At 48.2% G+C, this 15,507-nt stretch overlaps 1 protein-coding gene across 3 annotated transcripts in view; it reads right to left on the minus strand.

The window, feature by feature from the left end:
- Positions 1-15,507, minus strand: part of MICAL2 (microtubule associated monooxygenase, calponin and LIM domain containing 2) — a 154,734-nt gene that overhangs the window by 36,943 nt on the left and 102,284 nt on the right. For all 3 annotated transcript variants that reach the window (XM_052653388.1, XM_052653387.1, XM_052653386.1), the window contains exons 7-13: positions 12,308-12,463; positions 9,194-9,294; positions 4,710-4,967; positions 3,426-3,541; positions 2,451-2,577; positions 1,273-1,363; positions 51-198 (exon numbers count right to left, since the gene is read on the minus strand). In XM_052653388.1, the coding sequence (XP_052509348.1) occupies positions 51-198; positions 1,273-1,363; positions 2,451-2,577; positions 3,426-3,541; positions 4,710-4,967; positions 9,194-9,294; positions 12,308-12,463 (997 nt within the window). The remainder of the gene's footprint in view (positions 1-50; positions 199-1,272; positions 1,364-2,450; positions 2,578-3,425; positions 3,542-4,709; positions 4,968-9,193; positions 9,295-12,307; positions 12,464-15,507) is intronic.

The following is a 15,507-nucleotide window of genomic DNA, read 5'->3' on the forward strand; positions in this document are numbered from 1 at the left end:
CCCTTGAGAAGTGAGGTGCTTTGCCAGGTCCAGCAGGGCCCCAGACTCACATCAGGTCAGGCCGGAAGCGGTGGATGATGGCACACAGGGCCAGGCCACTGCGCCAGGACGTGGTCAGGTCGGTGACGCTGACATGCTGGTAGCCCTCGGTCTGCTGCTGGCACCAGGTTAAGAGCTTGCTGGGCCGGATGTCCGACTCTGCAGCAGGAGGAGACGGATAGTGGTGAAGTGCTTTGCAGAAATCTTAGCAGCTGCCCTGGGGAACCCCTCCATCTGCCACCATGGGTGGGGACCAGGAGCAAAAGTATGGAAGTAAGGGGCTGTGGGCACAGGTGCAGCCCTGAGGGGGTCCTATTGAGAGCATGCAGGATGCTGGGACAGGAAGCATGGTCTCTTGCAGTAAAGAGTCCCTAAGACCCCTACTCTGTCCAGGTCCTGGTTAGAGGTCAGGAACATAGGGGTAAGGAAGACATAGCCCCTGTCTATAGCACATTTATCCTGTGGGGAAGACAGGCGCATTAGTGGGTGACAATGATAGAGAAGCCAATGCCAGGGGAGCAGGTTTGCTAGAGTCTGGCAGTGCCAGGGAATTCACCAAAGAAAGAGTCATGGAGGAGTACATATGAGCTGCTCCTAGGAGAATGTCTAAGACAGAAGGAGGTCTCCAGGGAAAAGACAAGGACTGTGGCATGGCAAAGAATCTAGAAAAAGCTGCCATGTTATATGAAATGGTTTATCAAAGGGCCAGCAGCAGTGGGGCATGTGAATGAGGAGGGCAGAGAGGATTGGCAGGCAGGACACAGGTCTGGGCAGCTGGTACCTCTTTAAGCAGGACGGTGACCTGAGCACAGCTGGATGGACACTGAGCAGTTAGCCATTTAGCCCTCCTTTCCTTTTGCACTGAGTGCCGGCCTTGTGCCCAGCACTGTGCCAGGCCCCGGAACCAGTAAAAGAGTGAAGCATGTGGAGCTGGTTATCTAACTGAGGATTCAAGATTTCAGACTGGAAACAACAGGAGAAGAAAAGCAAGTCCCAGGGAAGTCCTTCCAGTTCACTGCAATGTACCAAGCACTCGCCTCTACGCCACATAGTGATGCTACGGTTGGTGTTGTCCTGTCCCGGGTTTACAGGTGAAGAAACTGAAGGGCAGAGATGAGAGGCACCTGGCCAAGGCCACTGGATCAGAACCAGGCTGCCTGCAGGGCCTGGGCCCCGCCTACCACCCAGCCAACCTGCTCCCTGCAGAGTTGGGGTCCCAGAAAGGCCTCTTACCTCGCCTGGAGAGGCCAACGGATCTCCTCACTGAGCCCAGCCTCTCAAGAGGATACTGATGCAGCTCCTTAGTAATGTACAAATGCTTCACCTAGGGGGAGAGGGAACACAACTGTCTGCCAGTTCTTCCCCAAATCCCAGTCGCAGGGCCTCTGAACCCTTTTCCTCTCTCACTGAAGAGCACGACCTTCTGCAAGGGAACCAGCAACCTGATACAGAGCTATGGATCAGTTATCCACCCAAACGTGGGGGAAGTCAAGAGTGAATATAGATAACTGGCTTTTAAAAATTCACACCATTTTTACGCTATTAACTGAAGAGGTCAGAGCTTGTGTGACTCTAAGTCAGTGAGAGAAAAAATAGACTCTAGAACCTCAGATGGAAAAGACTTGATATTTGATCAAGTAGATTATTCAAGAGAGCTATGCTCAGCAATGGGCTTCCCTGGTGACTCAGACAATAAAGAATCTGCCCGCAGTTCAGGAGTGAGTGTGCTAAGTCGCTTCAGTCATGTCAGACTCTTTGTGACCCCAAGGACTATAGCCCACCAGGCTCCTCTGTCCATGGGATTCTCCAGACAAGAATACTGGAGTGGGTTGCCATGCCCTCCTCCAGGGGATATTCCCGACCCAGGGATCAAACACACGTCTCTCATTCATGTCTCCTGGATCAGCAGGAGGGATCTTTAGCACCAGTGCCACTTAGGAAGTCCAAATGCAGGAGACTGGGGTTCAGTCCCTGGGTCAGGAAGATTCTCTGGAGAAGGAAATGGCTGCCCAATCCAGAAATGGCTACAGTGGTCCAATGCAGAATTCTTGCCTGGATAATTCCATGGACAAAGGAGCCTGGCAGGCTACAGTCCATGGGGTCGGTCGCTGGACATGAGTGAGTGACTAACACTTTTCACTTTTCATTCTCAGCAGTGCATGTGCTCAGTGACTAGCAAACATGTAAATCCATGTACATATGTGGACACACACCTACATGTTCCAGTTCTTTCTGTGGGCTAGAGATGCTGACTCTACCCTGTGGCTTTCCTAGGGAGAGGAACTGCCCCACCTTTAGGCCAAGAGGCATTGGTGACCTCGGTCCCAGGACTGTGCCAAGATTTTAGGTGACTACCCCTTCCTACCACTCAGAGCACAGTGACCCAGACAGGACTCCAGGCAAGGCCTTACCTGATGTGGCCTGACGCAGTTTGAGTTGAGGTTTGGGTACCGCGTCCCCGGGTCTAATGTATACTGCTCAAAGTTCTTGTTGATGTTCTCTGGGGTCGTTTGAGGTAACAGTCGGTAAAGACTTTCTCTGGAGGGAGGCAGAGCTGGGGTCAAAGATTGCTCTTGCAACCTCGGGCCTTCAGTTCCACCCCTTCCCCCCACCCCTCGCCCCCCTTCCCATGTTCTCAAGAACTTCTTAGATGTGTTTGCATAACCCTTCCCAGCAATGCCTGGCCCTCCTGGTTCCTGAGATTTACAAAGCAAGGGAGGGTCAACAGGGTTGGAAGGAAGCAGGAGGGAGCCTGGGAGGTGGTGATGCTGGCCTCCTCCCCTGGGCAGAGGGCAGGGACTCAGCTGGCAGCCCAGCGACCTGTGGTTTTGCTATAACTGCCACTCAGCCTCCTGTGGCTGCTCCCTCATGACCACAGGTCTCCACACCCAAGACCAGCAGAGGCCTGTCCCCACCCGCCAGCCCTGACTTTTCCCAGTCCACCAGCTGTCACAGCCATGTGGCCCACAGCAGGGGTCTGGGAGGAAGCTCAGGATCTCAGCAGTGGAAGAGGCCTAGGAGGTCAGAGCACCCAACCCTCAATAGAGTGAGACTCAGCGCTGCAATGGATGCTTCCCCTAGACCTCTTCTGGCTCCTCAGTGTCTCAGCAGTGCTGAGAACCCCAACTTCAGGGCTGCCCTGAAAGATGAAGATTTCTCTTTGGCATCCAAGACTTAAGAGCCAGGCCCTAGGGAAGTAGATTATGACAGAGGTAGGTCATTATGGAGGACTTCTCCTTGGGGACACCAAAGGTTAAATCGGCCACATGTGGGAAGGCAGAGAGAGCAAGGCAGGGGCTCCAGATTTCATCCAGCCTAGCTCCCTCCCCTGCCTGAATTTTGACTCGGCCCTGCCTCCAGCTGAGGGTTCTGCTGTCAGTACTCACCTTTCAGCCAGAAGCTCCAGGGGAGAAGTGCCTTGGTCCCAGCTTTTCACCATCCATGCAGTGTCAAAGGCTGCCAGGAAGCCGCGGGCACAGCCAGTGCCCATGGGCCAGAATGGCTACAAAGGGCACATACAAAGTTCCAGTTGATTCCAGTGATTCCCAGTCTGCTATCCCATTCTATCCAGCACTTGGTGTTTGCCAGGCCCATGGGAGGCACTGGGAGGTCAGAGAGGTGACAGGCACATCCCTGGGATTCACCACAAACACAAGTAACTGTAGCATAAAGTCTATGCAAGGGTGCTATGACATGGAACAGCATAACTGCTTTGGGGGCTCAAAAAGGCAGAGGCAGATTCCCATGCTGGGGGAGGGAGAAAGAAATAATCAAAGAATACTTCATAGAAGAGGTACGTTCATGCCGATTTTAAAGAACGGATAGGATTCTGATCTTGATCCATTCTGGAACAGCGAGCAAAGGCTTGGTGGTAGGAAAATAACAGAGCCCGATGGAAGAACAGCCTGTCTGGTTTGGGTGCAGCAGAGAGTGTGGGAGGAGAGTGCTGAGAGAGAAAGCTGGGAAGGAGGACTGGGACAGCAGCAGAGGCGTGCTGAGCGCTTATGCAAGGAGCTTAGGTCAGAGTCTGCACACCGGGATGAGCAAGCATGGATTCACGAAGCTAAGTTCTAACTAAACTGTTCCATGTGCACCCAAAGCATGGTTTGAAATTTGATGCTAACGTGGGATACATGCATCATCATTTTTTGGTCAGTGCTTACATTAAGATAAAAATTTCCCCCTCCTGAAAGCATTCATTTAATCTAAGAATGCTAGCATCTGCATATTTTCTGGGAAGAATTTTGAGCAAGGAGGCCATGGACTTTGGGGCCAACACTCCCTTCTTGCTCCTATATGAACTTTATGCTGAAAGTCCACATGATCCACAGACTGGAGGAAGAAGTCTCAGGATCTACAAGCTCTAAGAAGGATGGCCCATGAAGTCCAGACCAGGGCTGCTTAATTTTGTGCTCCAACCGAGAAGCCAGCCCAGAAGAAACCAGAGGGGCAAGGGAAAGTGTTCCTGCCTGTATATAGGCAGAGTTGACTCCTCTGAATTTAGTCCAAAGGCAGGCTCTGAGGCCAGGGTGGGTTTGTCAGAGTCCTGCCAATTGGCTGAGAGCCTGTCCTTCCCCTGAGCTTCAGGACAGCAGAGGCTGCTAGTTAAAAAAGCAATGTGGGGGTCTATCTTCCAGCAGAAAGCAGGGGAATCCAAACGCAGGAGGTACCTCAAGCAAGCTGTCACCCACAAGGGCCACGAGCAGCTGGTGTGACTGCCGCTCGCGCACCAAGGCCGCATTCTCGGAGGCGTACATGGAGGTGAAGTCGAACATGGCCACGTCAGGCTGCCCGTAATGGTTCATGGCAAAGTCTAAAGACGGCAGCTGGTAATTGGTGGCGAAGTCTGCAGCCTCGCGTGCGTAGGAAAGCAGGTTGTCCTGGTTCACATTCTCCGTGCACAGCAGCATCTCTGTGTCGATATAGTCCTGGGGGAAAGAACGCAAGCACAGTGTAGCAACTTGCCCTCAAGAGGGCAAGGAGTCATATACACTTCTTTGCAAAAGGACTTGGAATGGATTTGCAGAAAGGCTAATTGAGACAGAACTAGAAAACTGGGGCCCAGGGAACAAAGAGGAACCAAACCAGTCATCTGGAATGTTGAGAGTTATGATTAAACATCACATTTGGCTTTGAGCTTCCTGGCATCCAAGGCAAAAGGGAAATGAGATATGTTACAGGGCTTTCCTTATCAGAAAGAAGGAAGCATAGAAATTCCTAGGGGAGGCAATTTATTCCTGGCACTAAATTCTAAAAGAACTGTCTGACATAGGAATTTTGACAGAGAGCAGTGTGTTGTAACGAACAGTGTAAATAATTGTCCTGCAGAAGTATAGAAGCATATGTCATATGGCTGGTTCTTACGATAACGTTCAATAAAATTAAAAGACAAAAAAGCAAGTGAGTAGGAGTGATTTTACAACGGACTAAGCTAAGCTAATGTGGTCCAGAAATGCTGTGGCTAGTGGTCAAACAAGTCTGAAAAAGAAACGGGTAATTGGCATAACTCTCAAACTTTCTCTCCAAGATCAGTTACCCATTTTCTCAAGAGGCTAAGGGCTCCTCAGGGTCCTGCGTTGCTCTTACAGTGTTAATGTTGCACTTTCCCACTGGGAAGTAGAGAACCCTGAGCTTAGAGGACTAGGATATCCCCCTGGAGGGACACTGGCGATGATCTCTAGGACATCTCCCAGAGCCAAATCTGCTCATAGTGTGGCTACAGAAACTAAAAGACCACCTTTCCCAAAAAAGGACACAGAACATGCGAACCCCCTGGGGCGCGGGGCAAGGACTAGCGTGTAAGACTAACATGGGCCTGCATCAGTGAGATCAGCAGGTCAAATTCCATCTCTGTTTATCGATTGCATTGACTGTAAATTTGGGCAAGTTATTGAACTTTTCTGAGTCTTTGTATTCTTATTTGTAAAATTTGAGTTTGCAAAATGAGATTAACAAAATCTACTCCATAGAACCATGTGAGAACTGAATGAGACTGTGTACCTGGCTCCCTAGCCCAAGGCCTAGGAATAGGGAAGTTTACAGTGACTGAGATTCCAGTCTGTAATAAATAACAACGGCCAAGCCGCAGTATGTGCTGAAGTGCATCCCCGACACCCCAAGAGTAACAGCATGAGCATTTACAAAGGTCTTAGATGGCACAGCCTCAACCACAAACAGCGACCTACTGTGGTAATTTTCCCAACAGCCATGATTTCCCCCAAATTCCAGTATTTCCACATCCAAACCACGTCAACTAAATTGAACCCAGAGTTGGCCCAAGAGCCTTTTGTTGGGTCACAGCTGGAGCTCCTGTTACTCGCTTTCCTTTCTCATACCTATTCTTAGATCACAAGATCACTCTCCTCCCTGAGGGTATGGGAGAGTGAATGGAGAAATCTCAAAGATAGCCCCTCTCCAAAACGTGCCACAAGCACCGTCATGGAGGACTGGGTGATGGATGGATGTGGACACTGTATGATGAAGGTGGCACCGGCGCTGATGCCACATGCAAGACTGCGGGGACCTGGCCAAGGAGCGGACCCCCGCTGTGCTGGGATGACAGCCACCTTCCCCAGGGCTGCTGGGAGGAGCCAAGGGGCTGGAGGTCCCAGGTGAGAGGGTGGATAGTAGAACAGACTTTTAGGAAAGAGGCGAGCACAAGGATGAGAGAAAAAAGGTGGGAATGGGGCTATAAGAAAGAGGGTAGGGCCGAGGAAGGAGAGCTAAATGCAGATACAGGCAGGAGGTGAGTTTGGGCCTCATTTTGCACAGGCCTAGGGAAGATAAGTTGAGTCCTAGACGGAGGTGGGGAGGGAGAGAGGGAAGCAGGAAGCGTGAGAGAAGAGCGGGGAATCCAACAGGAAGAATAGTTCCCCAAGGTGTGGAGGTGGAAGGAGGCTGCAGACCAGAAAAGGAGGTTAGGCAACACCTGTCCACTGCTGCAAATGAGGGCGGGCTCAGCACAGGGAGGCCAGCTGCGACGTGCATCCGTCCACCTCACACTCCTGGCCACCTAGCTCCCTGCTACTGGGCTTAAGACCAAGCCTGCATGTTCATAGGTCAGCAGAGGCAGGGGCCTGGAGGGACAGATGCAGCTCAGAGCCCAGAGGGAGGGCTCCTATAAGAGAAACTTTAGTCTCCCTTCGGTAGTCACGGGAAAAGGCCCAGAGATCAGCAGGAATAGATGGGGAAGCAGGTCAGTCAGTCATTCAGCAAACATTCACTCAACACATTGTGTATCTCAAGGAAGATGCTGGCCCATGTAGAGACAGGAAAACAGGATTTGCCATTCCTCTGGGAGCAAGTAAAGAAGGGCAATTTAAGTAGACTGGGGTAGACAGGTCAGCTCTCAGCTTGTGCAAATGCTATAGAGCTTGCTGGACACCTGGAGACTCCATGCAGGACCCCTGAGCCAAATGGTGCCTAGTTCTTCCATGTCCAGTCTGGCCTCCAATTTCTAGAGATCATGTCTTATATCTCAAGGACCTTCTGCACCAGCTCAGATGGTGCTCCCAGATTCTCTGAGGTAGAAGGAAGGCCTTGATGGGGACAACCATGGGCCCCCAGCTCCTGCAGCAATTATGGGACCAAAGCTCAAAGTTCCCACCCATCTGTGCCACGGCACAGACCCTGAGGGGAGCATGGAGGGGTTTTGGCAATGCCAAAAAATCAAGTCACCATGAGCAACATGTTGTGGCCAGGACAAACACCCTGGGATGACCAGGAGGAACCTCAGCATCCCAGAAGGCCAGAGTTCTCAGCCAATGACACAGGAACCCTAATTGAAACTTGGCTTGACTCCCCAGAGATGGGCTAAGAAGAACTTCTGTAGCTCCTTCCAAGCTAAGGAACCCACCGTACCTGCACCTTGGGCCCTAAATAGTCCTTCACTATGTGACACAGGCATCCCAATGGAGGAGGTAGTTTTGGGAGGCACATCTGTGGAGCAGAGGGGAAAGGGGGGCACGGCCTTACCTCCCCCAGACCGGGTCAGCAGTGGGGCACCAGATGCTGAAAACCACATCCGCTGATTGGGCTAAGTTGGCTTCATTCACTAACCCCCCTCCGATTCCCAGCCTCCTGTGCAGCAACTCAGGCTCTCCGCAAAGCTCTGAGCTGATGCAGAGGAGGCCCAGGGGAGGGCTGGGTTACTAAAGCTGCCCAGCCGGCTGCCAGCACAAGCTGGCATGAGGATAGGCGCATTCTTCTCTGACAAGCGTCAATGAATGGTCACCATGCTGCCTGGGCTACAGGCCGACCCCCTGAGAGCAGGCTGACCTTGGATTGCATGATCCTTATCTTAAGGCCATAGCAGCAGCGGCGGCAGCAACCAGGGCTCTGGAAGGGTTGAACCCTGACCAAAGAAGCTGTCAGCCCAGGGCCGGTCACTCCATGTGCTCTTTCCTTGCAGCCCTGCTCTCTGTATAAGCAGGAAGGTGCAAAAGCAGAAAGCAGAGGCCAGGAAGGACAGCAGGACAAAAAACCAGGTGTCCAAACCAGGCAGAGATGCTGTGGAGGGAATCTACAAGCCTGCAACATGTCAGTGCTCTGCATACATTTAAAAATATATTCCTCTGAACAATCCTTTTAGACAGAAACTATTATTCCTATTCTGCAGATGGGAAGACTGAGGCTCAGAGAAGACAAGCAGCTTAGTCACAGTCCTGAGTTAATACATGGCAGAGCCAAGATTCAACTTGAATCTTGACTACAATAATGCTTTCTCCCAAACCATGACAATGTGGCCACAGCATGAAATTTACAAGTAAATATGCCCATGTCCCACTAGGAAAATGAACCACCATCTGCCTCCAAATTATGTGTGACAGCCCAGAAAAGGAGGAAGTGGTAAATGAAACACATGGTAAAGACCTTCACTGACACTTGGGTGAGAATCTGAGCAAACCCCCAGTCCAGCTCTCTGCAGAAACACCCCTGCCTCTTATTGTTAGTGTGGGCTCCTCCATCCAACATTCATGCGCCACCAAGGAGGACTTGGTAGGGGGTGGCAACTTCCTCTACAGTCCCTCTTCCCCCCACCCCGACTCAGTTTCTGGCAGAACAACATCTACTCCCACACTCGCTGATGCTGCCAGCCCAGGTCCCAAAGGGAAAGACAGGATCGATACACAGCCAAGAGATAAGAGATACGTACATTAATGATGACACCTTTGTCAAGCAAGCTCTGCTTCTTGGCGGTCATAACAAAATAGTGGGTGCAGTCCTTGTAGTAAACAATGTTCTCAAGATCAATCCCTGAAAAGAGAAGGTTATGGACACAACATTACTTCTTCAGCGCCTACTGTGTGTTAGGAATCCTGCTTTGTCTCAATAGAGGTCTCATTATTTATCTGCAAAATATTTGTGTTAGACAAGTTTTGAAGATACAGAAGGCTGGCAAAGATAAAATCAAGTGCCGGAATTTACCCAAGTCAACACAACCTTCATAGTCCCACAAAGATACTATTTTATTTTTAAATTGAGATATAACTTTGTGCAGGTTTAAGGTGTTCAGCATACTGATTTGATATACATAATGCAATACGATTAAGCCTCTATTTCTTTTAAAACTCACAAAGCTCTTCCGGGCTGTGGACCAGTATTTCCAAGTCAGAGCTGAGCACATGTGGCAGAAAGGCACGGTGCTATCCGTGGCATGGCAGTTAAGTGGCAACAGAACCAGGATTTGAACCACAGTGTGTCTGAATCCAAGTCCCATCCACTGTTTCCTCCATGTGAACAGAGACACAAGAGCTATGTGAATTCTCCAAAGACTTAGAGACATTTCTACCATCCTCCTGTTATGTGTGAAAACCCAGGTGGCTCTGGTAGAGCAATTCAGAGGACTGGGTTGTATCTTTTTGTACTTTCCATCACCTGCAAAAGACTTTTTAGGCTGGGTTTCTAAAACAATGCCATAAAATAACAGCTTAGCTCAGTGTTTCTGAAAGGAGGATCTCTAGCCAGCAGCATCACCTGAAGACTTATTAATGCAAATAACTGGGGCCTGACCCCAGCCTACTGAATGGGAAACTCTGGGGGGTCTGACCAGCAATCTGTGCTTGAAAGAGGCCTTACAGGTGATTCTGATTCACTCTCAAGTTTGAGAACCACTGGTGTGGCTTCATAGGAGAAAAAGGAACAGGTTTAAGGTAACTTAGCAGTTATCACAGAGGCATGCTGGGTAACCATGGAAACCCCTTTATTACTCTTAAGTAGGAAACAGCCATCCATGCCTAGGGTCCCCCAGAGGATCCAGGAAATTCACTGCTGTCACTCTGTGAGGGCATTGTTGTCGAAAAACGGCCAAAGGTGACGACCGCAACAAAGTGTGAAGGAAGCTCATTGAAATATTTGGAAAAACACACTCAACATCCTGTCATAATTTATAGTTGGTGGTTTGTTTATTGTCTTGGTTTTTGAGGGGAAGGGAGGGCTGGAGAATTCTTAAATCATTCAAAAGGGCATAATATGCTGGGAGGAAATACTAAAAAAAAAAAATGCCACCGTGGTGACGCTCAGAAGGTCATGCAGTGAACACACACCACTGTGGCCAGTGAGAGGCGGAGTCTGGCTCAATAACTAATCCCGTTCCTAGAAAAGTACCTTACAGAAATAATCCAACAGCAGTTTTATCAGTAACAGTAAAGTCCGAAGACTTTTACCGTAAAGGGCCAGAGAGTAAATATTTTGGGCTTTGAGGGCTATCCGGTCTGTGTTGCAAGCCCTCATGGCACCAAGGTAAACAAACCAGCCTGGCTGCATTCTAATAAACTTCTATTGATGGACAATGAAACTTGAATTCATAACTTTTTTATTTTTCCCTTAAATTTGCTCTTTTGATATTTCTGCAGCCATTTAAAAATATTAAAATCATTTTTAGGTTGAAGGCAATACAAAAATGCATGGCAAGTCATGGTTTGCCAACCCCTGGTTTAAATGCTTCAGCAGTGAGTGACAATATATTCACTGCATGAGCTATTCCAAATAAACCTGACCGTCAGGAGGACTGGGCACAATGGACAACATTTAAAATGTGATGCTGAATTAGAAAAGCAGAATAACAGTGTTGACACTATGGTGAAAGCTCCGGCCATGTAGAAAGTAAGGATGCCAGTGGAGAACTACTGAAAAGGACTACATGAAAATGATTGTTCTTATGCTAGGTAGTGCTGGGTGTTAATGATTTATTTTTAGTATAAAAGTTTTATTTAACATTGTTACACTGCCTTTTCAAGGAGACATATATATATTTCAAAGTCAGGTTAAAAAGAAAGGGAAAAAAATCTTTAATTTTACTCAATTGGGAACAGGAGTTTCACCCTTCTTCTCCCTTACACTGCATGATTTTTTCTCCACTATGCTTAGAGACCACCTGACATGTTAGTAATTGATTTGCCTCTTGATGGTCACCCCCCACCCCCACAACACCTATAGAATATAAACTCTGAAAGAGGGATTTTTGTTTGTTTGCCAACCCCTCTATTTCATGTCCTTGGAAAATGGATGGTAGGTGTTCAATAGATATTTGTTGAGGAAATGAATGAGTCCTTTCTTCAAGTCCCACGGTTGAGAGACAACCGATGCCCTTGGGTATCGTGACCCATCCTCCATATCCCTGACCGTCCCTGGAGGGAAGGGCAGCTGGTACACTGATAAAAGCACCTATGCCTCTTTTTGGACCACCCACAGGTTGCTGGTTCCCCATCAGAGTGCTCCTGGAACCCCACACTGACTTAGGGCATAGATTCACCAGCCTGTTTTAGGATGGTTTAGGTAGCTGTCTCTCCCCAGACAAGGAGCCACTATTGGGAGGAGACCATGTCAACCTCAACTGTGAGTGCAAACTCCAGGAGATGGTAAGAGACAGAGAGGGCTGGCGCAGTGCAGTCCATGGGGTCCAAAGAGCCAGACACGACTTGGTGACTGAACAATAGCAAATATGACAGGCAATCAGTAAATGTCTCCTGCGTATAGATGGCTAAATAAATACATGGTTATCTATTAACCATTATATAAATGGTTATCTATTTTCATGTACAACATCTAGAAATTTCCCTCAAGAATCCTTCCTGTCCCTGAAGGAATTCTGTCCATTCTTATCCTAAAGAGAAACTCCTGCTTCCACTTTACCAGAGTGAGTCTCTTGGTGCCAAGAGCTAGGAAAGCCAAATGCCCCCACCCCTCCCCATTCCACCCCACTTCAACCCCTATACAGAACAGAGAAGCATGAACAATAGCCTGGTTTGGAGAAAGGTGAAGGTCCCACCTGTTTCTTCTTTAAGATCCTGAAAAAATTTCTGATTGAAGATGAAAGCCACACCGCTAATCTCTTCCACCTTGGCCTCAGCTGTGCTGTTTCTGTTGATGAAGTTGGCGGTGATTGCAATAGCCAGCTTCCCACGGAATTCTTTTCTTCTGAACCCTGTGTGAGGTAAAGGGGAAAAGTGAGTCTTTCTTCTGGATTTGATGTGAAAACTGGAAAAGATTACTGAGAAAGCTACTCTCAGATGGCCCATGGGACAGTGAAACCAGAAGTTTGGATCTAGAGTATAAAGGCAGACAGAAATGCTAAGGTTTGTCCCTGAGGAAGAAACCCACTGGAGGCCTTTCTCAGTAGGACTTGTTTCTTCCCCCAAATCTCTAGGACCAATTATCCTGGCTAGGCTTCCAAAACGACAGTGTGCTTCTCCAGTGGGCAATCACAGGCCTCATCCTTTAGAACAGTAGTCCCCAACCTCTGGGATCTAATGCCTGATGATCTGAGGTAGAGTTGATATAATAACAGAAATAAAGTGCACAATAAATGTAATGCCCTAGAACCATCCTGAAACCACACCCCCACCCCCACCACCCATGGAAAGATTATCTTTAGAAGCAGCAGATACAGACATTGCTGCAAGGTAGTCTCATGAAAGACCCACATGCAATTTAAACTTACACAATTAAAACTACTGTGATAGCATTTTTCATGTTTTTCCCCATTTGATAAGTAGAATTATGAGACTGAATTCCTGTGGGACAGAGATTTTTAACAAATTCTCTTTCAGTCTCCAGTCCACAGTGACTGGCACTTAGTACTCACTCCATATATGGATAATGGAGAGATGCAATTCTAACTTGCAATTGTTTTAGTTCAGTGACTAATTGAGGTTCTCATAGTTTTCAATGGTGTACATTGAAATCACTTTTTTAATGGCCATACGAATTCTGCACCCAATTACAATGTGTGTGTGTGTGTGTGTGTGTGTTTTTTCTTTTCCCTCACATGCCAACTAGCAATTTCAGGACAGCAGTGGTGTGTCCTACACTTCAACTCAATTCTGACACTACCTACACGGAGGTAAGATCAGATTCCACAGGTTAAGAGCTCAGTCTTCTATTTCAGATGCCAGTTATAAGCCCTTGTCGTCACCAATGCTTCTGACTAACCAGCTCTAGATTGTAGGTTCAAGAACTCCCTCCTAGGTTTGATTAGTTTTCTAGAGTGGCTCTCAGAACTCAGAGAGTATCTTTCTAAATAACTCAGGATCAGCCAAGTGGAAGAGATGCTTAGGGCAAGGTGTGGGGAAAGCTAGAGCTTTCCACCCTCTCCAAGCACGCTACACTCTACTCTCTGCAAACCTCCACTTGTTCACCAACCCAGAAGCTCTCCACAGCCTTTGGGTTCTTTTTTTCTGAGGCTTTATTACAGACACATGAGTGATTAAGTCACTGGTCAGTGAGCTCCATCTCTAGCCCCTCTCCCCTCCCATGAGGTCAGGAGATAGGATTAAAAGTTCCAACCCTCTAATCATTTTTTTTTTTTTTTTTTTTTTGGCTCCCGGGCAACCAATCCCCTCCCTTTCTTAGGTGCTTTCCAAAACTCACTTCATTAACATACACTCAGGTGTGGTGGAAAGGAGCTCGTTGTGAGTAACAACACAGCCATTTCACACTTATGGTTCTGAAATGTTTTCAGGAACCATAGACAAATATCATAACAAAAGATGCTCCTCTTGTTCTTATCTCTCAGGAAATTCCAATGGTTTGGGGAGCTGTGTCAGAAAGGGGACAAAGACCCAGATATATTTGCCTTATTATAAATCACAATATCATGGGCGATTACACACAGGATCACCAATAGGAGGTCCCATTTCAATGGACCACCACCTTCTAATCCCCTTACTTTTTAGCATTTGTCTTTTCTTTCAGTCCAGAATTTCCTTTCCACCCCAGCCCCAGGTACTGACTGCTTTTTACTTAGCTTAACTCAAGGCATTTATCTTCCTAGCAGACATAACCACTGTCTTTACCACCAGTGGGGATTCCCCTTCCCTTTTCATATGCTAAAACTCATGCTAATGCTAAATCCAGTCCACTCTTTGTGACCTTATGGACTGTAGCCCTCCAGGCTCCTCCCTGCAGGAGATTCTCCAGGCCAGAATCCTGGAGTGGAGTTGCCATGCCCTCCCTCCAGGGGATCTTCCCAAGCCAGGGATCAAACCTATGTCTCCTGCATTGGCAGGCAGGTTCTCTACCACTAGGATGGTGATTCCAAACTTCTTTGCCGAAAACCTTTGACTAAAAATCTTGAGTTTCTATTCAACACTCTCTCATTTTGGTTCTTCATTAGACCTTTATGGAAGTGGTCAATAATGGTCAGTAGTCTCTAGTATTTTTTAATTGGAGGTGATTTTGCCCCCCAGTGGACATTTGGCCAAGTGTGAAGATGGTTCTGGTTGCTACAACTAAGGGTGCTGCTGGTGTCTAGTGGGTAGAGGTCAGGGATGCCGCTAAGCATCCTACAACATACACAACAGTCCCCACGACAAAAACTACCTGGCCCCAGATGCCAAGAGTGCCATTTGAGAAATCTGCTCTTGTCTGCTTACCTGGTCTTAAGTTGCTCAGATGGTTCTCCCCCTTCCTGCCCTACTTATGTTAAAATGTCAAACCATCCTCAAGGTGGGCGTGGATCCTGGATTTTTATATTCAGATTTACAAACCATCAGAATGGCCTCATAAACTAACAGTACAACATTCAGGTGGGCAGCTTAAACATTTTCTTGATCGGTATCCAATACTGACTGCTTGGAGTGGGGGAGTGGGCGTGGAAGTGAAGGGAGAGGGAAGGAGCAGCACTGTACGGCAGGTGAGAAGGGCCTTGGCTAGGAGGACCACACTTCCTGAGGTCTGGCAGACCAACCCTAGTTCGGGGAGAGTGTTCTGTCCTCAGTGAAGGTGCCCTCCCTGGCAGACATCTGCAGGCTGTAGCCTTTGAGCAAGGCAAGCTTGAAAAACAGACCTGTCCTCAGCCCAAGAGATGCCATGTGGGACCAGTTGGTCTTCAGACCAGGGTCCTAATAGATTCTAGATTCTCCCCTAAAAAACGTGTTACGCTTCCAAACTTAGAAGCAGAGAGGTGTGGTTTTATTCCTTGACAGTTTGGGCTAAACTTTTCTCACTGACCAGCAGTGAGCATGCTGT

Source organism: Budorcas taxicolor, chromosome 15 (assembly GCF_023091745.1).
Source record: "Budorcas taxicolor isolate Tak-1 chromosome 15, Takin1.1, whole genome shotgun sequence".
Lineage (NCBI taxonomy): Eukaryota > Metazoa > Chordata > Mammalia > Artiodactyla > Bovidae > Budorcas > Budorcas taxicolor.